This window comes from Typopeltis vanoorti, chromosome 11 (genome assembly GCF_054136105.1).
Source record: "Typopeltis vanoorti isolate ZY-2024b chromosome 11, IOZ_Tvanoo_1.0, whole genome shotgun sequence".
Taxonomy (NCBI): domain Eukaryota; kingdom Metazoa; phylum Arthropoda; class Arachnida; order Uropygi; family Thelyphonidae; genus Typopeltis; species Typopeltis vanoorti.
Genome location: NC_143559.1, coordinates 90,290,639 through 90,313,953, shown reverse-complemented (window position 1 = coordinate 90,313,953; position 23,315 = coordinate 90,290,639). Strand labels below are relative to the sequence as shown.

At 34.5% G+C, this 23,315-nt stretch overlaps 1 protein-coding gene across 1 annotated transcript in view; it reads left to right on the top strand.

Annotated features, from left to right (window-relative positions):
• Positions 1 to 22,896, top strand: part of LOC150101841 (dehydrogenase/reductase SDR family member 7-like) — a 97,411-nt gene extending 74,515 nt beyond the window's left edge. Inside the window, exons 3-8 of the mRNA XM_090399914.1 lie at positions 6,483 to 6,589; positions 10,941 to 11,133; positions 12,924 to 12,970; positions 17,206 to 17,322; positions 18,450 to 18,613; positions 22,607 to 22,896. Of these exons, the coding sequence (XP_090256040.1) occupies positions 6,483 to 6,589; positions 10,941 to 11,133; positions 12,924 to 12,970; positions 17,206 to 17,322; positions 18,450 to 18,613; positions 22,607 to 22,706 (728 nt within the window). The 3' untranslated portion in view covers positions 22,707 to 22,896. The remainder of the gene's footprint in view (positions 1 to 6,482; positions 6,590 to 10,940; positions 11,134 to 12,923; positions 12,971 to 17,205; positions 17,323 to 18,449; positions 18,614 to 22,606) is intronic.
• The last annotated feature ends 419 nt before the right edge of the window (positions 22,897 to 23,315 follow it).

Here is a 23,315-nt window from a genome sequence, read left to right as displayed (position 1 = left end):
GTGATGAAAAGCCCTAGTTTCCCGGAGTAAAAAATCGGCTAATTCACCTTCAACTGAGAGCCCATATAATGATTCCTCTCTTCACGACGAGAATCGAACTCATGTCTTTTTCGATCGAAGGGACCAAAGTCCCGTTGTCTTCCAACTCCGGTATGGAGGTGTTTTAAAAAATAATAAATAAATACATGAACAGTACTCGATTGATGCTGTTTCGAAAGAAAAAAAAAATCTAAAACCGACTATACCATACTATACATCCAAGTAAAGATCACATTAAAATTCACAATTACCTCTAGCAATCTTTTCAAAAACACTAATCAACCATTGTTCGAAATCAAAACAACTATTGCGAAATGACTTGAAAGCTAATGACTTACTTACCAAAATTTAATTACTTGCCAATTTGATGACTGTAATTTTCATTAAAAAGCTAGATAATCAAGATTGGGGATAAGCGAAAGGAAAGCTGGGAATTTTCCTCTTTCTTTCACTCCACATCCTACCTACAGTTCGATTTTTATCCCCACGCCCTCAGATCACTAGCAAAAGAATAAGAGAAATCTCAGTTAAAAGATCCTATTTCACAATTAAAATCTACGACGCTAACAGAAAATGCGTTGAACCTTGTAGAGATTTTGCTGAAAAATAAATTTCTATATGATATTAATTAATATATGACGTAAATTAATATATAGCAGCAGTCTTTTCATTTATATACGTACCTTGTTTTTTTTTTTTTTTACTTTAAAATAATATTTGCTCGTTACTTATTTTTATTTAAATACCGTCCTCGTAAAAATTATAATAAATAATAAACTTGCCAAAAGACTCGAGGATTAATTGCTCTAGTAACAAAAGACCATTACTTCACTAATACAAAACGCACCCTGTCGTTGTTTCTTGATTATTTCGATATTTGTTTTATTTTATTTTTTCAAAACATAGTTTGAAATTTGAATTTTAAAAAAAAATACATATGCTTAACATTTACTTTAAAAGGTAATAAATAATAATAATAATAAATTCAGCTACCGAACCATACTGAGAACGTAAATGAGGAAAGCATATTCTTTATTGAACAGCTGTACTTCGTATTAGCGTCCTTTAAAATTTATGAATCTTGCTTAAATCTCTCGTATTTAATTATGTAACCCTACCAGCTATATAAAATATAAAGTTTCTTTTTTATATAAAGAATAAAGATTAAAATTAAGCCGAATGAAATGATTTTTTTAAAATTTTTTATTTAGGCCCTTAATGTTTCTTAGTTTTACAAGATTCGCGAATTCTAAATATGAGGTAAATGACGGATTGTAATCGTGAGTTCGAATCACAGTGCTAGCAAGGATAATGCATATTTACAAAGAAATTTGGGCAATGTTCATCTACTACCTAAAGATAAACATTGCTTTAATTTCTTTGGCCTCCTGTTTACTGAAGATTTGAGGTGACTTGTAAAAGTCTTACGCTTGGTTCCTGGAGCAGCCTTTTGGGATTTTTTTTAATGGTTTACACCTAGGAATCGTTGCAAATCTGTAGTATATTAGTACCCAAGAAGGCTAAGGATTTTTTAAACATTTTTTATTCATTTTGTATATAGTCCGGAAACCCTCCTGCTCTAAAGGCCAAACATGATACTTTTTCAAGAAATTCAGGCCTTCAATAAACAAGGCAATGGTGTCATACCAGGCGATGAAATTTATCTTCCACCTAAAAATAGTCACAAATATACATGACTACAACTGGATTCAAACCCACAGCCTGTTGGTAGGAGAGCGGATACTTATCTAACTATTACTTTCACATATCAAGACACAGAGAGGTAGATTCGAATTACTTAGTCTGTTTTCTGAGATTTCATATTTTAATATTGACTACGTTATTATTTAAGACTTTTTTTACAACGTGTATCCTAATTTTTATTATTTTTTTGAGTAATGATATGCTGCTACTCATATAAAGTTGAAAATCTGATTGTTTATTTGATAAATTAAAAATAAGTACATGACAAGACAACAAATACCAGAGAACACATACATGACAAGAATAAACGAAATGACAACAACAACAAAAAAAACATAATTCAAAATACAGGACAATACAAAAAAAGACAACATAAAGTACTGTAGTACAAAAAAAAATAAATAAACCAAAATAATATAATGCGATACCATGTACAGTGCAGTTCAACACTCTAAACAAAACTTTTTATAATTCTATCTGAAATGGAGAGAGGTACTATATACCCCCTTAATTACTGAATACTCCTATGAGGTATTATGATAGCTACGCTAGCAAATTAGTTATCCTAGTACCACCATTAATAGCTGAGATAGATATTAATAGCTTTACTATTAATAGCTGAGAACGAGTATCAAGTTATTCGAATCTCGAATCTGCCCTATTTTTGAATTTTCAAAACTTTAGCAGGTATGATGATGAATAGCTTCACAGCAGTTTGTAAGCAACCCATCAGTTGTGTTGCACACAATTAACAAGTGGATTCTTCATGTTAATTATACAGAGGAGAAATCACACATGAACAAAAAAAAAAAGGTATTCGTAGAATTATCTGACACTTGCCATGTAGATTTACGGTCTTGGTTCAGAGAGATCTTCCTACTCTCTGTTTTTTTCTTCAATAAAAGACCTTGGGACATCTCTTCATAAATTAGCACGATTATAATGGAGAAAGATAAAATGTCATGAGATAAACTGAGAGTGATATAGTGTGCACTTCCAAGTTCTGGTTGATCAATGTAGGAAAGACAAGCAGTTTTTTATTAGTCTTAAAAAACATGTCCCATAAGATCTTGTCATAACGAGTTTTGAAGTATTATGGCGACTTAACTGCCATGGATTGCCATAAAAATTTAAGTGCGAATTTCCTGTTCGTTTGCACTCGAAATTCATAACTCTCTCTCTCTCTCTCTCTCTCTCTCTCTCTCTCTCAATCATTTGTCTCTTTCACTGTCATTTTCTTTATCCTCTTTCACATTCTTATTCTATCTCTTATTCGTACCCTCATCCTCTTATTATTTTATCTTTTATTTTGTCTTTCATTTTTTTTTACTTTATCATTTCTCTCTCTTGAGATATGGCAGTTATCATAATAACAACAATTAAAATTTCGGTTCACCTATTTCATAAATTACTAACTTGTTTCGTTCAGTGAAAAAAACCATTAGACCACTTTTCTCAATACGTTGACAAGTACTTTTTTGGACAATTTCATGAAATTTTTGTAAAATAAGATAAGAACCTGTATGTAAACAATAATTAAGGAAATTTTAGGTTTTCATTCTTCTTGTTTCACTAATTTCTGAAACTGATTTCACAAATTATTTTAATCTACTTTTAACTTTCCCCTTCCATGAATTCTCAAATCCATTTATATAACTTTATTCGAATTATTATTTCTGGCACTGCAAAAAGATCTCGTAAAAGAAAATTTAAACATAAAAACGAAATGTGTATGTCTAAATAATAAGACATTGCTTCTATCACTTTAAATATGATTTTTTTGAAAATTTAGACTACTTAAATATTTTCGGCTGATCTCTCTCTCTGAAACATGTTGTAGAATACAACAATAGCGAAAAATGCTATACATTTTACTAAAGCAAAAGTGTTTTTATGCGTTCAGTTAAGAATTTTAATTACTTCAAAAATAATAATTAGAATATTATTATAGGAATATGATCTATAATTATTCAAAATATCATTAAAGAAATTTTACTGGTTCTAACACCTTTTCTTCCGCAAAAAATAGGCAGAGTCCTTTACCCTCGAATGATTGTTTGAAGGTTTGAAGACAGTGATCAGCCAGCCTCCATCCTTCAAGCCTTCACTGATAGTGAACTTTTGCTATCAATGAATCAAAGCTTTTCAGGAGAGAGAGAGAATATGGCAGACAACTGCTACCATTTCCTGATACTAAACTCTAACACTCATATTATTGTCTGTAATAGCATAATATGAGTTCTAAGGTCGATTTTTTTTTCAGATTTAGGATTACAAACGAGTTTCGGGGAGAAAAAAAAACTACTCGCTTCGTATCGAAGATCAACCTGGCATGTGTTATGTAGGCAAATAGGAAGTTCTGGAGAGATCTGCATATCTGAACACATAAAAGATGCCGAAAAAAGAAGAGAGCATAAACCAGTCCTGGCACCCACACAACTACTACAGGCCATCAAGTATTTTGGCAACAAATGCTTAGGATTCTTACACAATGCAATAAAAATCAAGGCTTAATTTTACATCAAGTATGGTCTACTTTCATCAAACATTTTACTCCCACGGACCTAGAATATAACACGCGTGATACCATAGAACTTGATAGCAACAACTAGCAATGTTCCAACATGCATACAGTAACGAATTTACCATTTGCATTCTGGTTTATCAATTATATGTAACAGTTATGAAGTTATCAAAACATCTAATATGTGTAATTAATTGTTAATAGGCTTTTGTTGTGTGAAACGTTTCTGTACTGCCAGTACCCCTGATGATGTAAATCTTACGACATGAAACTTCTCAAGTTTTTAATTGCTTATTTTAATTAAAAAAATAAGTATTAAAATTTATCAAACTCTTTATTTACATCGTAATGTGGTTTCAATACCGGAAACTTCGCATATCATGATATCTATTCCCCTTGTGTATGTGAGCCAGTTGCTCAAAGATGACGTTTCCTTAGTAAACCCATGTTTTTCATTGCAAAGTATAGATTCTTTGTCAACCCCGCCCTAACCAACTTTTCCAAAATCTTCACCACCATTCCAGAGATACTGATAGGTCGATATTTAGATAAAGTAGTCTTTGCACAAACCTTGTGCAATGGGATTACCATACATTCTTTCCACTCTTGTGGAATCTTTCCTGTGCCGAGACCCAAATTATATAGTCTGGTCAAAAGAATAGTCAGTTCAGCTGAACATCCTTTTAACATCCGTGCTGATATCCCATCAGTCCATATTCTCAAATTCTTATTCAGTTTGTGCAACAGTTCTATTAAATTCTTCTCCTATACCAGAGTTTCTTCATCCAGTGAAGAGGTAGCGGTGAGCTCAATGTTGCACACACCGGATTGATAGCCTTTAGCAAAATGGGCACTAATTAGTTGAACAGTCTCGTCTGTGTCTGTCGCCCTCATACCATCTGCATTCAGTAGAGTGATTCTTTCACATTCATTCTTTCTTTTACTTGCAGCATATCGGTAGAACTCTCGTGGGTTGTCTTTAGATTGCAGAGCAAGTTTCTTTGGCTGCTCAGACAGCTTTTCTTATACAACAGTTGCAAGTCTTCTATATTGATACTTACAATTTTCATGACTGATTGTTCTGCACACTCTCTCGCACCCCATCATGTTTATTTGGTAATGCATTTCTTCTTCACTAGCAACCGACCGGCTATGTCTGTAATAATACTCCACTATGTATTTGATATTGTTAGATTCTTCATGACACCAATGGCTTCAAACTCACTGCTACATGAAAAATTATTATTAGTATTGCAGTTACAGCTTTCTATCCTAACTGGATTCGAATAATCCAATTTCATTGAATGATTTAAATGTGTAGCCTTCCTAAAATTTTCCTTCTTGAATTCACTTCGATTATGATAATATTCTGAATAAGACCGAGCAACATTGGCATTTCATCACTTTTATTTCTGTTCTAATTTTAAGCAGGAAAAACTTGTCCAATATGATATCGATATTTTACAACACAGTGTCGTTCCCAAAATACATTCGGTTCTCTGTATTTGTTAATCGCTCCTGAACATCGGACAATGGTTTTTCAAAGCGATCGTTTCTGAATAACATTTAATAATCCTTATAGCTTTTGTACTGATAGCCTTAATATGGCTCGCCTTTCAGTTGAAGATGTTCTCAATGTTCTTATAAAATTTGATATCTTATTTTGGCGCTTTCATTGGATTAAATTAGTATTCATCAAGAATCTTTAAAATACATTAAACATCGTTGGTAATTGATTAGGTACCTACTTAATGGCATGTAGCATTATACTCTTTAATGATGTCGGAAATGTGTTTCATTGGAGGGAACTGTGAGAGAGAGAGAGAGAGAGAAAACGTGTTTGTAATGATACACTTCAAGGAAATTCCGTCTCAATTATAAAAATGATATCAAATTTGACAAGTGAATGAAGTATCAGTTACTTTCCTTTATTTGAGACTATATATATATATATAATTATAAAGAAATCACTCGAACACTGAACAAATTCAAAGACAAAGCGTGTTGGGAAATCGATTAAACTGATTAACATCAAGCATATTCAATTGTCATTGCTTCATTCTCACTAAATATACTTTGTAGCACAATGAATAAAAGAGACAGGTGTCAGAATTAGAACTATGTCGAAATAGCTGTTACACTCTGTATTTAAAAAATTAGTTTTATCATCTGGATAATAGTTTAATAACGTTGTATTGACCAACATTATTTTCAGCCACCTGGGATTTGAAAGAAGAGGATATTCTCTTAGTGCCATTCGATATTCGTGAAGTAGAAAAACACGAAGAATATTTCAAATCTGTTTTAGATCATTTTGGACGCGTAAGTATGCGCATTTTATAATCTGTCTTGTTTTTAGTATTTTATGTCTAAAATTAGACATTTAAGTTATATTTGCAACACGTTTAGAGAATTTTGATTTTATTGCATGCAGACAAGTGCAGCATTTCGACTAGAAGCACAACACCACCAATAGTTTTTACGCTTAATTTTAACCTTGCTAATCCGTCTTATCGCTAAATCCGAAATAAGTTCCAGGGGTGTAGTTTATTATAATTATAATAAATTATAAGAATTATAATAATGAGACTTATAATGCATTTCCAGCTTTCGGTCAAAAAATAGCAGCTTACCGCTCTTGTCATTTTCGTTTCAGAAAACAAGGCAATCTATCTGTCGCAATAATAATAATAATAATAATAATAATAATAATAATAATAATAATAATAATAATAATAATAATAATAATGCCGCACTTCCTGCTCTGGATTTTTGTTTCCAAGAAATAGAGCCCCTGGCACTATTTCTTTTAGGACTACACCCCTGGAAATAACCCTTTTTTTTTTCTCATATAGACCAAGACATCCTGTGTCATTAGGAATGTCTCAATACTATAACCTTGTAATAGGTTACGCCGTGCATCTAAAATGAACAGCTATATCCAACTCGGAAACATATATTGTGCTGGCATTATATTCCTTATTATTGCTGTTATTATTATTGTTATGGACAACAACAACAAATGTTAAGGATGCATACAATTTTGGGAATAGATAGAACGATGAATTCACCCCTTCTTTGTATTAATGATTTTGTATGTTGTATGGAGCTTTGTAATTCAAATTCCCCTGATATTATTATTATTATTATTATTATTATTATTATTATTATTATTATTATTATTATTATCGGCCTTCAACAACAGAACTTAAATCCATTCATGATGGCAATGGAATTATCCAATGTCATATTAATACTTGGATAGTATATATAATTACGGTCAAAATGTTCGAAGTCGGTTTTATATTTGTGAGAAAGAAACTGGAGCACCCTGACCAGTCCATAATCCCAATTAGAGGTCGAGTCATAAGAATAGACACAATTAATAGACATAATACACCGAATGTCTCCACTTGCTGCCTCATGGCCTCCTTACGGACATAATTACAACCAACCAATCTTATCACACGTTGAAAGTGTTAGCTTTCTTCTTATTTTAAATTCCACCACTGATTCTTTCTGATTATCATTTCTTCGCTTAGTCTTAATTTCACGTACATGTTCTCAGATAATTAAGTTGCTCCAAAAATCAACTCTTCCATTCGACTTGTCACTATCTCCGATATTACAATTCCCCATTAATAGCATTTTATTATTTTTTATATATTTTTAAGTAACTGGCTCATAATATTATCACTGTTCAGATAACAGGATTATTAGGAACCATAATGTCTCGAACTCTTGTCCAGAATAGAAAGTCAATATAATCTCTATTTGAAGGTCTACATATTCCCTGATAAACAATAATACGCTCTCCCATCTATTTTCCTATTCGGTCTGTTCTGGCAACATTATACACCGCTCAATAAAATGAACAGAACACTTCAAAAATATGGTATAATTCGTGCAATTTGGGTAAAGCAGGACAAAATTTGATATGGTGGTGATGTACAATGGAATATCAATGAAAATAGTGACAGCAAGAAACGTTGGACAGGTATAAGGGACATTACATAGGGTGTATAAGAATCACCAAAACATCGCATTACAGAAGTTGACACAATTATGTTCGAAAATATGGCCACATAACATCATTACAGCATATAATCCCCTCTAATGGCTAAAGAGGCCTGATAGAAGTGGACCATACTCAGTATAAGGTTGCTTATAATAATGGCAACATCCGATTCTTCCACCAAGCAGAGTTTGGTTCACCAACTGACTGAGCTGATTGCTGTCGGCGTGTAATGCGATACCCAAGGGCATATGACACATGTTTGATCTGATTTAAGTCTCGTGATCGCGCTGACCAGGACAGTCGTGGGATATCTTCAGTTTCAAACTACTCGTCCACAACTTAAGTGCTAGAGGCAGAGGGCATTGTTGCACAAGACAAAGTCGTACATAGAATTCGAGGATCTCTTCTTGATACCTCTGCATCATCCAACGGGCCGTCATTTTAAATAATCATCAGCTAAAACATGATGATTTGTCATTCTAAAAGGGTTGAAATGTGGCTAACCCACTGAACAAGAGAAAAAAAAAATGAAGTCACAACCCATGTTTTTATAAACATGAGTCATTTGCATTGTATGTAGACCTGTTGAGTGGTAGATTAATTTCTATTGGATATTCTGAATTTGCATATTCGTTTTCGGAGGCACTTTTGATAAAAACAAAATATTCATAAAAATGTTTGTTATGATAATTTTGTCTAACAGTATACTTATTGTCAGAATAAACTAACTTATGCACTTTGAAAGGGTCGTCTCTAAAGTAGCTGAGTGTTTACATTGCATAGTCGGTGATAATGAAACATTTTAGTTAGTGAATCTAACCAAATCTAACCCAGATCTAACCAAAATTCGCCATTATGACGAATTTTGGTTACATCTGGACTAAAATCTTATTTATATAAACTTTTCAGCTGAAGATGAATTCATCAATCTCGTATAAAGGATACAAGACATAATAGAGTTTTCATTTTTCATATTAGTCAGTAAGAGAATAAACACATTAAGAAGTATAGAACCCTACAGAAATCTAGAATTATGACAGATACCTTAAGGCGAGTACTACAATCATGGCAATTAGTATAAGAAAATGATCTATAGAATACAGCATCGATTGAACCTAATGCAACTCTAGTTTCAGATGAATGCTATTGATCACCCCCCCCCCCACATTTATGCTGGGGATATATTCAACAGGACATAGAAAATGATAAATAAACCTGCTGACGTCTTATTTCGGAGGAGTAGACAAAATCCATTTAGTCAGCTTACTTTTGGAAATCGGTGGACAGTTTCCCATCGTCGGTAATCAGTAATAGCTGAATTCGAGGCGATTTCAACAAAGGCAACTGCTGCCAGCTCATATTCCTAAACCATAACTGATATATTATTGTCTGAAATAGTATGAAATCTAAAGTGATGTTCTGAGCTTGGGGTTAAACTATACATGTCTGAGTCGAAGATCTACTAATTCAGGAACAGAAGTTTAGAGTTATTCCTTGCTAGGCTGAAAAAGATGCCTAGCATTTTTTTTTCAATCTAGCATTAGCTACACTAATGATTTGACTCCCGGTTAATTTTTCCAGCACAATTAAAGCTACTGTCTATATTTGAAAATGATGCTTAATGTTAGTAACATCTCTAAAACAAGTATGCTAAATAAATTATCCAGAATAATATTCAATTTATGAAATTCGGAAATTATTTTGAAATTAAGATATAAATACCATTTTGTTTAGATAGCTTCAACTGTGGAAAAATACCAACTGACTTTGCACATATATTGTTTAGATGAAAGTCAAAATAATTTAATGTCCTGTATCGTGTAGTCATTTAACGTCCAAAAATATTAATACAATACAAATTAATGCAGTAAATAGTATAAAATTTTTAAAGTGATATGCTTTGGAGAACAAGTAAAAAATGGCAGTCGTATCTTCCATATTATTGGTCATTAGTTCTAGTAATTGCATATACCATGCAGCAAAGTTTGCTGATCTTGGGGTCATTATGAAAGAATATTTAAAAAAAAAAAAGAGTAGGAAATGTATGTTCTTGCAATGCAGACGAAAACAAATCAGCGGTATTTTTTTAACCTGAATTTATTTAAAACATCTGACTATATACTCTAATAGCCTGATTTAGTCCAGAAGTTTACTGAATTATGTTGATAATTCTCCCTCCCGACTATGAGCGGTAAAATTTTTGCGGGCTAACAAAAAGTAAGGATCTTATAGTGTCAGGGCTTGCATCCCTCAAAATTATTTTGTGAAGATATTCAAACATTTAAAATCTTATGATCGTTTATGGCTTTTCTAAAATTACTCATTAAGGAAAATTAGACGAAATGTTTTTTAAAATGAAGGGAGGGGGGACAAATCTGACAAATGGATGGCTTTTCATGGAAAAAAGATTGCGAGTCCTGATCCAGCTAATTAACAATAAGTTAAAACACTCTGGTGTCGAGAGTAGTAAACATGTGCGCTGGCGCTGTGCAAGAATTATTACTGCGAACGACGAATGAGAAAATTCAAATCAAATCTTGGAAATTAAAATTATAATGAAAAGCAGACGATATTGCTATGACGCTATGGAAGATAAGTCTGCATTCTGTTTCTTTTGGGTAAATACTTGAACTTTGCTTATTTTTATTTTCGTAGCTGGATATTCTAATTAACAATGCTGGTTTGGCCAAGTTAGCTCCAGTAATTGACACGGAACTCCAAGTAGAGAAAGAAATATTCGATACCAATTTTTTCGGTACAGTAAGTCTAACCAAAACTGTATTAAAGCATTTTTTGGATAGAAAGAAAGGACAGTTTGTTATTATTTCCAGCTTAGCAGGCAAGTTTGGTAAGTGACAATTTTCAATGTTATACTTTACTGCTTGTTGTTAGTAGATAACCGTAGAAAATCTTGATTACCAATTAAATGGAAGACAAATTTTCATTATTTTAATTTAAAGGCATTATAAATGAAAACATTTTATATTAAGGTACTGCATTGCTCTGAATAATATGCTATTCAATAATGAAACGTGCTTGAAGCTGTTGGTTAGGAGGTGCATTGTTAAAGTAATCTGTGTTTATTAGTAATTAATGACAAGACTTTTAATGATGCTATAGCACAAAATATTATCCACTAAGTTATCCTCACCCTACTTGAGAATGGCAAGGAGATTAGTGTTTAAAGCATTGGTTAAAGAAAATCCTGAAGAGTGAATTAAAGGAGCATTACTTGGTTTTGAAATTGAAATGGGAACGTAATGTATTATTGTTTGAAATATTATGAGTTCTATGGTCGATTTTTTTAAGTTTACAGAATGAAAAATCAAGTTTTCTGGAGAAAACATCCACCTGTCCTTGCTAGAGATCGACTAACTCGGGAACAGGTCATAAAAGACTTGGAAAAAAGTTCCACTAGTCGGCAATTAGAATCAAACTTAGGTCTTTCTTCGGGTGGCCTAGCGCTATGGATATAAACGTCATTTCCACAGGACTACACAGACATTTCAAATACGTATTAAGTAAAAAAAAAATCGGAACGAAATATAGGCACACAGACACAAACCAATAACAATATTGGTGATGATACAATCATACACCGCCATTGTATCATCATCCACTAAATATCGTAAATAAATTCCCAACGAGAACAGACAGAGTTCCTGTAAGCCTAACAAACTTTTGTGAAGATCGGTAGCAAGTTTCTCTTCATCCTTGAGTCATCAATAATACTAGCTCAAGCTGTCAATGAATCAAGGGTTTCAGGGGAGAGAGATTACGACTTGACAAGTGCCTTAACTTCAGCGTTATCTGGAATCGATTTTTGAGTTGCAATGTTAAAAGCCGTAGTTTCCAGGAGAAAAAAAAAATTCTTGCCTGCACCAAACATCGACTAACTTGGGAGCTTGCTGAAGAAAGTCAGAAAAACTTCCTCTAGTTCGGCGAACAGAACTGTCTTTTTCTTCGGGTAATTTAGCGCTAGGTACTACAAACACCATTTTTACAGCTATAGTACGCCCACAGATTCGAGACCCTTCGACACTTCTGCGCACATCAACAGAAGGAGAATCCATTCCATAATAGGGTAATCAATCCATATTGTGGGATGAGCTGTTTATTATTACACGTCGGAAAATTAACTTCTCTTTTATGTACATTGTAGTTTTTAACACTTTCATTGCCAAGCTGAAAATTGGAATTTCGTGTGGTGGCCAAATTTTTTATATTTTTTTATTTAGTTAGCGACGTCCACGCGATAACACGTGATCGGCCGTTTGGTGAGAACTCGCATCGCGCGATATCGCGTGATTGGCAATGAACGTGTTAAAGTGGTAGATATTTTGCTTGTATAACAGGGAAATTTTACCTATAAAGCAAGTGATTTCGCGCGTTGGCGACCAATTCGGGTCGCCAACACGCGAAATTCGGGTCGCCAACTGATGCAGGAGTCGATTCGGCATGAATCGACTATTCTTGGCAAGTCTCCAAGCGAGGCTCTCTAAAGTGTGGGCGTACTATAACTACCATGAGTTTCATGCAATTTATAAAAATTGTATAACATGTTTATAATTCACAGTATTTCTCTTTAGCATTTTTCTTTAAAACACTCATAATTTTAATTTAATTTTTTTTTTTCAGGTTATCCAGCAGCAGCCTCTTATGCTTCTACTAAACATGCTCTACAGGTAACTAAAAATCCGCCTGATTTTATTTAAAAATCTGGAAGAAAAAAAAATCGAACTGAAAGTATCTAGCAATGTGTAAATATTTTTCAACTCTCCTCAGTTTATTATTTATTTATTTTTATGCTGTTAAATTGTTTAGATCTTTGGCTCTAATGTGAATCAACTGCTCTCAATATTCCGCATTCACCCAATAGAAGACTTTTCACAGTTTTACAGTGAATGCTTAACGACTCCATCCTGACTTAATAGAGGAGACGATAGTGGTTATAGTGATTCTAAGAATTTGTTTCCAGAGCCCGAAACCTAACAATTCATTCTCATGATACGTATAATTGCAAGTGAAATTATAGCGCAATAGATAATCAGAAACCGAAAGAAAACAAAAAATTCTCGATTGCTGTCATAATTCTAAACGTCAAGCACTTCCATGAAAATTAAGTGCCACACGTTTAGAATTATGATAGCAATCTGGGAAGTTTATTTATTATTTATTTTTTTAACGACTATTTCTAGTTTTTAGAAAACATCCGAGATGTTTCAGAGCAGTTTTTGAGAAGGGGGAGGGAATCAATTTGTAAATATTCTTATATCATACAAATAGAATTATTCCAATTTTTCATTATTATTATTATAATTGGTCTGTTCAGCTCTGCAGGAGTAGCGCTTGGTCGCTCGAAGTTTGACTTAAGTTCAAGTCTAGTCACCTACTAGAGGAACTTTTTCTAAGCCTTTCTTTCTTTGTTCTTCTTCTTCTTCTTCTTCTTCTTCTTATTATTATTATTATTACGGCGACTCTAAGGAGTACTTAGACTCATCGAGGGAGGCCCTAAAATTCATATCAAGAATAACTATTCAACATCCACACAGTATCTATCATGCTTTGCCTTGAACTCATTCACAGTCATGGCACCCACAACAGACTCTGGCAGCTTATTCGACTCATTCACCACTCTAAAAGTAAAAAACCCAGCTCTAACACCCTTACTAACCACACTCTTGCCCAGCTTCCATTGATGTCCCCTAGTCCTCCCACTGCCAGTCCTTTGCTCAAAAATATCCTCTCAATTAATCCTATAGAAACCCTTCAGCAATTTGAATGTCTCAATCATATCTCCTCTTTTCCGCCTATCAACCAATTTCTGCAACCCACAAATCTTCAACCTGGTTTCATAAGGTTCAATCCATAGACCTGCTATCATCTTGGTCACTCTCCTCTGAATCCTCTCAACCTCCTCCCCCCATCAACCTAGGTGACCAGATCTGGGCACAGTAATCAAGACGAGGTCTTATCAAGGCTCGATACAGAAGAACAATAACTTGCTTATCTCTTCTCTTCAAATTATTCTTCAGCACCCAAGTGATTTGATGAACTGATTTAGACACTTTTGCGATGTGCCCCCTAAACTTCGACTACCTATCCACCAACACTCCCAAGTCCCTGACCTCATTAATCTCCTGGAGTACAGTTCCACCAATGTGGTATACTGCTGGTAATCTTTTCACCCCAAATTGCATAACCTTACATTTTGCCACATTAAATTGACATCCATTCTCCTTAGCCCAGACCTCCAATCTATCCAAATCATCCTGCAAAATTTTGACAACTTCTGCATTCACTATTGCCCTACCCAACTTAGCATCATCAGCAATCAAATGAACCGTTCCTCTCAGATCCTTCCCTATATCGTTAATGAACAAATTAAATAGCAGTGGTCCAAGAAAAGAACCCTGTGGCACACCACTAGTCACAGGCCATCTTTTGGACTCTACTCCTGAGTAAACTACTCTCTGGTATCTCTCCATACCACCCTCCTATCCATCTCACCAACCATATATCCATTCCCATATGTTGTAGTTTATAGATTAGACTTCCATGTGATAACCTGTCAAAGGCCTCAGCCAGGTCCAGCAGTATCACTGTAAACCCATTACCCTTATCCAGTTCAGCCGTCACTGGGTTATATAACCTGAGCAAGTCACTGAGGCTTTGATCTACCCTTTACAAAACCATGCTGGCCCCCATACAGTATCTCATTTTCATCAATCCATTGCTGTATTTTTCCCTTGACTACTTTCTCCAAGACCTTGACAAACATTCCTGATATGCTGATTGGTCGGTAATTTGCAACAGTAGTCTTGGATCCTCCTTTATGCAGTGGAACTATTTTCCCATCTTTCCACCCCTTCGGGACTAAACCAGACCCGAGACTCAGATTAAGCAATAAGGTTAAGGGCACCAACAATTCTTTAGCTGCTTCACGCTAAAGAATTTATGCTGATATACCATCAGTCTCACAGATGTATCCACCTCCACTTCATTCACCACAATTCCCATATAAACTAATGGTTCCTTCATTCCTTCAACTTTACCACCTGGATAATATACTCTTGCTAAGTGCTCACTTAGTAATTCCACTATATCGACTGATTCAGTGACCTTCTTACCATTGTTAGCTTAAAATCAATCTGCCGTGTACAGTTTTTCTTTTACTAGCAGCATATTGAAAGAACTGTTTGGGATTCTCTGTTTTTTTTGTTTGACTCAAGTTCAAGACTAGTCACCGACTGGAGGAACTTTTTCTAAGCCTTTCTTCGACCTGTGCCCGAGTTAGTCGATCTCCGGCACGGGCAAGCGGGTTTTTCCTCCCGGAAACTCGGGTTTTGTATCCCGTAAACTCAAGAAAATCGACCGTAGTATCCACATTATTTCAGACAGTGATATATCTTGTTAGGGTTAGGTACCAAGAGATGGCCGAACTTGTTTGCCAGCCTCTTCATCGGTGGCTGCTATAATTAGTGATAGACATGGGCCAGCTATCTCTGATTGGCTTCCGGTGGAGATTGAACTGCCCACTCAGTCTCCAAAAACTAAATAGGGTATAAAGGCCTCGCCTACTCCTTATAAGGGAATAAAAGGCGTTAGATGATTTTTTATTGCCCAACGCCTTTTATTCCCTTATAAGGAGTAGGCGAGGCCTTTATACCCTATTTAGTTTTTGGAGACTGAGTGGGCAGTTCAATCTCCACCGGAAGCCAATCAGAGATAGCTGGCCCATGTCTATCACTAATTATAGCAGCCACCGATGAAGAGGCTGGCAAACAAGTTCGGCCATCTCTTGGTACCTAACCCTAACAAGATATATCACTGTCTGAAATAATGTGGATACTACGGTCGATTTTCTTGAGTTTACAGGATACAAAACCCGAGTTTCCCGGAGGAAAAACCCGCTTGCCCGTGCCGGAGATCAACTAACTCGGGCACAAGTCGAAGAAAGGCTTAGAAAAAGTTCCTCCAGTCGGTGACTAGTCTTGAACTTGAGACAAACAAAAAAAAAAAAAGAGAATCCCAAACAGTTCTTTCAATATGCTGCTAGTAAAAGAAAAACTACACGGCAGATTGATTTTAAGCTAACGATGGTAGGGAGGTCACTGAATCAGTCGATATAGTGGAATTACTGAGTGAGCACTTAGCAAGAGTATATCATCCAGGTGGTAACGTTGAAGGAATGCGCATTCCTTCAGGCATTCCATGCGCAAAAACATGCGCATGGAATGCCTAAACATGCGCAAAACTTGGAGAAAATTGATGCCTTGTGTGGATAATAGTAAAATTTCATCGTTGCTGTGGAACTAAACATTTAGGACAACGGAAACCTTCTTGCTAAGATATTTCTGGCATTCAGGTAGACAAGGAAGAATCTTTCGAGAAAAAAGAACATTCAACTTCGAAATCAGTTAACCATAAGTACGTCAGTCCTTTATATATATATATATATATATATATATATATATATATATATAGAGAGAGAGAGAGAGAGAGAGAGAGAGAGAGAGAGAGAGAGAGAGAGAGAGAGAGAGAGAGAGAGAGATTTTCGTTGTAAACTAGAACATCTATTGTTGTAAAGATAGATGTTCTAGTAATTATTCACGATTTACGAATTATTTTTCAAACTAAAAACAAGATGGTATGCAGAATGGCTTCTGAATTATTGCTTTAGAATACTCGAATCAATCTGTACATTACACCGCATGAAACATGAGACAAGCATATATTCTTTAGCAAATTTGCAATTCCAATCACTTTATAGGAATTTACAATTTCATTCTGATTAGATCTATTAGATTCTAAGAACATCAACTGTTATTAACAAAATAACATCAACTGATATTTATATTGTTCCAGTTTCGTTGCAATTATGTTATAATAATTACATAACATTGTTGTTATTTTCAAGGGATACTACGATGCATTATATACAGAACACGTAAAAGATCACATCGATATAAGTTTTATCTGTCCAGGAATGTTTCACTCCGAGATTTTTGAAAAACTTTCCCTAGGATCTAAAACCGTAAGTATATTATTTTTGTGACAGTCTTACTTGACGTCTGTCGCTTTTTTTTTTTTTTTCAATTACAAATTTTTGCAATAATCCATAAGATCATCATATACAGTTTCCATATTTTTATTTGGAGGACTGCGCAATCCCTCCCATATTTTGTGGCCATTTAGAGAAGGTGTATTGAAATTTAAAATAAAAATATTGACCGAGTGTTGCATAGAGTTTCGGTAACTTTTTATTTAAAAAAAAAAACCACACATTTGATTCTCGTCATCCGTTGAAGTAACTTTTTCTAGGCCTATCCTTGTTCAACCAGTTCCCAAGTTAGTCATTGTTCGGAGAGGAAATAAATAAGTTTTATTTTTATATTTTTACCACAGAAATCTGCAACTCACAAAAATGACCGAAGAATTTGCGTGATACTCTCACAGTACAGAATACAAAATTTTGAATAGAGATTAGAATATAAAATGCCGACAGTTTTCGTGCCATCTCGATTAAAAACGTTGGTAGAAATGAACTCAACTACCGATGATTAAAAAGGAAATCTTTCCGATTTCCAAATTTTTAAAAGAGTTCTGCCTTCTCCTTTATGAAATGAGAAGGCGAAGAGGATTTTTCAAAACATATTTAATTACAATTAAAGATAAAAGAATCTGAACTAAAGCTTTTTACTTGTGTTTTTTGAGATACATCAAAAACATATTCTAATTTCAAAAATTAATCTTCTTTGTAATCAATTTGGTATGTGAAAATCGGTGATGATTATGGAATATCCGAGGAGCTCTCACTAGTAATAAAATGCTTCAAAGCATCCTTGCAGTTTGAGAAGCAGCAGCTTAATTAGGACTTAAGTCGTAATTGGGAGCCTTAATTTGGTTGAATTCAAGGATACCGATCAGCGGGAACAACTAAATCTTGCATAACCTTATGTCATAGGAAGAGAAAGCTTCACACCAAATCTGTCTTATCGTTCTAGGAGGATTTCTTTATAGGAAAAAAAAATCTTAAGTATAAAATAGCTATAAATGCTTAGAATACCCGAATCTTTATTGAATTGTAATCTTGTTACATTAACTGATTTCTTCATCTGTTGCCTTCATTGCAATTATGTTTAACTAAATTCCATCTTTCAGGGTGATCCTATAGGTTACACTGGCTTTAATAAGATGCCAACTTCCCGATGTGCACATTTGACACTTGTGGCAATAGTTAACAAGGTCTATGAATCTTGGATTGGTCATCAACCGCAACTGATGATGGTATTTGGATCACAATACACTCCTATGTTTTACAGAAGGTAAGAATCTGCCATTACGATTGCATGTCTAGTGAGAAACGATATAATTCTAACCGATGGCTCTAAATCACCCTCTGGTTCCTAGGATTCTGAAATAATTTCTAAAATGATGCTTTCTTTTTTGCCAGCATGTTTTATTTCTTTCTTTCTTCCTTTCTTGTGATCCTCTATTATGTTTTTTTTTTTTAAATCATAAGAAAGAGTGCTATTGATATTAATATACGAATAAATACCACTTTATTAATGAAGATTTGTATATACAATCGACCCTCGAACAAAGCGGGTTTGAACTGCGCGGGTCCACTTATACGAGGATTTTTTTGTCAATAAATATATTTGAAATTTTTTTTTAGAGATTTGCGACAATTTGAAAAACTCGCAGGCGAACCGCGTAGCCTAGAAATATCGAAAACATTAAGGATGTCAAATTCATAACGCATATGTAGATAGTAGTCTATTTTATCATTTACTACCCTAAAGTATACACAAATCTATTGTAAAATGTTAAAAATTATTAAAACTTACGCACACAAACACTTACAGACCATACATGGCTCCATTTGCAGTCGAGAGAAATGTAAACAAACGTAAAGATGCACTATTAAATCATAACTGCATAAAATTAACTGTTATTAATTAGTTACTTAGTTAAATTAATTAATAAGCATATAATAAACATTTTATAACGATTCATTCAATCATATTGTTGCTTCTTCGCTATCAATGCATGAATCGTTATACCTGTAAATAAATATGAATTTCTTTTTCACATTGATGATGATATTCAGCGTGTTTTTCTACCCACTACAGGGTGAAGGTTTCTCCCATTGATGGGAGGGATTCGGTCTCCTACCCCATGGTGACCCCCTTCATCTTGGGTGAGTGTTTATTCACTTGTATGAATGTGAAAGACAACCACAAATCCATGCCTAGACGAGATTCGAACCCGCAGCCTCTTGGCTGGATAGCGGATACGCTAACTACTCGGCAACCAGGATCCTTTTCACATTATCTTTTCATTTTTGGTATCTAGTGTTAGTAATACGAAATATATCTGCAGTGTTTTGCAGGGCCGTAACTAGGGCGTGGCATCCCAAACCTAGTTGCGCCCGTGGCGAGGCACCCGCCACGGGCGCAACTAGGTTTGGGATGCAAAACGTAAAAAATAAAAATAAATAAATATTTATAAAAGTCCGCTATTTTATATTGTATTTTTAAATTTCGGCAATACGCCTCTTTAGACACAAATTCTGCAACACACTGCAACTCATTTTGATGGGGTTAATAGTAGGTATTTAACATATTGCATTTAGTAAAATTTAACTTGTTACATTTAAATTTTTCAAAATTTTTGTCAATTTTGGGTTAGGGGCACAAGTTAGACACTTGCCACAGGCGCTTCATACCCTCGTTACTGTACTGGTGTTTTATATAATAAAAAAACAATATTGGTGTAGGTACCAGACAGACGATTCATCTTGTATACAGACAACGATAAATACAGTACAGTACTGTAAATGTATTTTCTCTTCCTTATGATTTTCTTAATAAGATATTCTTTTCTTTAGCTTACTTTATTGTAGGAATATAGTATGCAATACATACATACCATACAAAATATGTGTTAATCGACTGTTTATATTATCGGTAAGGCTTCCTGTCAACACAACAGTAGGCTATTAGTAAAGTTTTTTGGTGAGTCAAAAGTTATACGCGGATTTTCGAACAACACGGGGGGGGGGGTCGGGCCCTAACCCCGCGTTGTTTAAGGGTCAACTGTACATTCAAACTTTCTTTTTTATGTTAATTAAAAATTCTGATAGAACACGACTTTTATTGTCCCCTTTTTAGTAGCCAACTCTTACTTATGCATTACGTACTGATAACACAGTAAGGGAGGTGTTTGAAAATTTCGTGCCTGATATAGGCACGTGCCTGATATTTTGGCTTCAATCGCCAAAATGTTTTCGGCATTATAAGCTTTCATCTTTAGCATGAACATATGAAAAATGTCATAATCATCTGTCAAGTAATTTCTGTTCGGGATCCTACCGAAGTAAGTGTTTTGAGTGCTTAAAAATATTGAGCATCGTGACGTCAAATATTTATTGAAGAAACGTATAACTCAAACTGAAATTAAAATCAATGTGGATAAATCATGAGGAGAAAATGCCAGGAATGGACAAGGAAAAAGGCGCTGTTTCATCATGACAATACACCAGCTCGGATACAATTTCGGCAACTAAACTATACGAACAGGCTTTGAGTTGTTCCTCCCTCCCCTCGTATTCGTCTGATGTGTGTCTCTGTCTCGGACTTCTTCATATCTCCAAAACTCAAAAATTTCTTGGCTGGAAAGAAATGTTTTTCGTGGGGAGAAGAGATTATTGAAGCAGCGGAATTTTTTTTTTTTTTTTTTTTTTAATCCCATACCTCGACAAACCAGCTTATAAGGATGGTATAACTGCATTGTAGATTGTAGCACCATTGACCAAGTGCATTAATCTAATAGGAAATTATGTTGAGAAGTAAAAACTGAATTCAAACTAACATATAGTTTCTTTCCATCAGGCGAAGAAGTTTTCAAATACTCCTGGTATCGTAGCAAGGTTATTCGCCGGAAAATAAATAATACTTGACAAGAACTAAGACAATTTGATGGGAAGTCAAATACGTTATTTATTTATTTATTTTTATTTTTGCACTTAGATAAAATAAAGATGAAAAGAAGAATATACTTTCTTGCCACGTATAATTTACCGACACTTGTTATTTTGGTATTATAGCTCACTATATTAAAAGTTATGTATTTCCCTATTAGAGAATGATACGCAAGTTCGCATAAGAGGAAGTGGTTATTGGCATTCTTGCGATTTTATTTATTTGCACACTGTGAATTTCCGAAAAGAGGAGAAATGGTGAAATGCTGTAGGGGAGAGAGAGAGAGAGAGAGAGCAGAACAAAATCGGAACATAAATTTATTGAAAGTTCTTCAGAAAAATATTTGGAATAACACAATTAGAACATAACAATTTCAGGATATATGGATCCTAATCCCCTCTAATGGGCATGGACATGATGATGATTAGTTTCCTTTCATCCATAGTAGGGGCGGCTATGCTACCATACTAGGCAAGTGACAATGAGCAAGATGGTTTCCCGTTGCCTTCCTTGCCGTGCTATGTCCTATGGCTGTATCCTGTGTGTTCACGGGTCCGGTTTGTGGGATGAAAAATCCCAGGATAAACTGTAGGGGAAAAAAAAAAAGCACTGTCTATGCCCGGCTAACTTGGCTATGGCTTAGGAAAATCCTTGAGCTCCTAACGTCTCCGACGGGAATCGAAGTGGGACACTCCTTCACCAGGAATATGGTTGCAAAGAGCACAGCCACTAGGCTAACCGCGCTGACAAAGTGGACACACTAAAGTTAAAATTAATTTTAACTTTAGTGTGTCCACTTTGTCCGCGCGGTTAGCCTAGTGGCTGTGCGCTTCGCAACCATATGCTTGGGAAAGGAGTATCCTAGGAGATGAATGCAGATTATAAAATGCAGAGGAGTAAAATTCGTAATAGCTAAAATATTACCAAGCAATTCATACGGAGATGGAGGTTTTTTTCTTGCCGATCTACAGGCATAAATACTTACCCTTAGGGGATGCGGTAAACTAGTTGCATTAATTTGCCTAGAAACCCTTATTTTAGGGGACTCAATCCACCTTGGGCAGATTGAAATTGATGATGATGAATTCATAATAAATGAAGTGACCATCCGTCCAGATTTCAGTATGAAAACTGCTTCAGTAACTCTACTTATAGCATTTATAAACTTTGGGAGTAAAATTATCAGGGCATTTCCGCTTAGATGTTGTTTAGGATGATTTAAATATGATTTCAGATAAGAAATTGTTTGATATCAACCAAAATTTATTATGTAAAATTTTAATGTCTTAGTATCACTGAATTTTATTATTTGTCTGTTGTATATTTCTACAGAATGGTCGTTCCTCTGGTTTTCAATAATAGAAGAACGAAAGCACTGTTGGATGGAAGGTGGCCAAGAGATATGCCTAGCTGGAAACCATTACTTCATTAATAGACTTTTTTAACCATAAAAATAGCCATTTTTTAAAATTATATTCATCCATTCTTATCCTACTAACAGTATTACTCCACAAATATCATAGAATCAAATAAACCATATAATTACGATAGTTGGGATCTCCAAACTTTTTTTTTAAGTTTTCTTAAATTGATGCGAATCTATCTAATCATCTAATTTTTCCCATTTCATAAAATCAAATGATTGATTTTCTGAGAGATTTGAAAAAACAATCTAAATATTATTATCAGTAAAGCTGACAAAGGTGACGTTACTGTCATCGCTAACCAACGGAATTAACACAATAAAAATGTAAAAGAATCAGTAATGCTAATGCCTAAAATTAATTACAATGGGTCCTATACCCTCTAATATTATAAAACAAACTAAAAAAAAAATAAAAAATCCTACATCAGTCCAAAGGATAAAACAAAATAAATATACGATGAAAAATGAAAAAAAATTTCCCCATATTATAGTTTTTCGAAAATAAACATACATAGACTGCACTCTCGCATACTTTCCATCATCTCATCTCATCTAATCATCAACCCGCTACATTCTCCCTTAGACATTCTTTACATTCTCCCAAAGACAACCGTA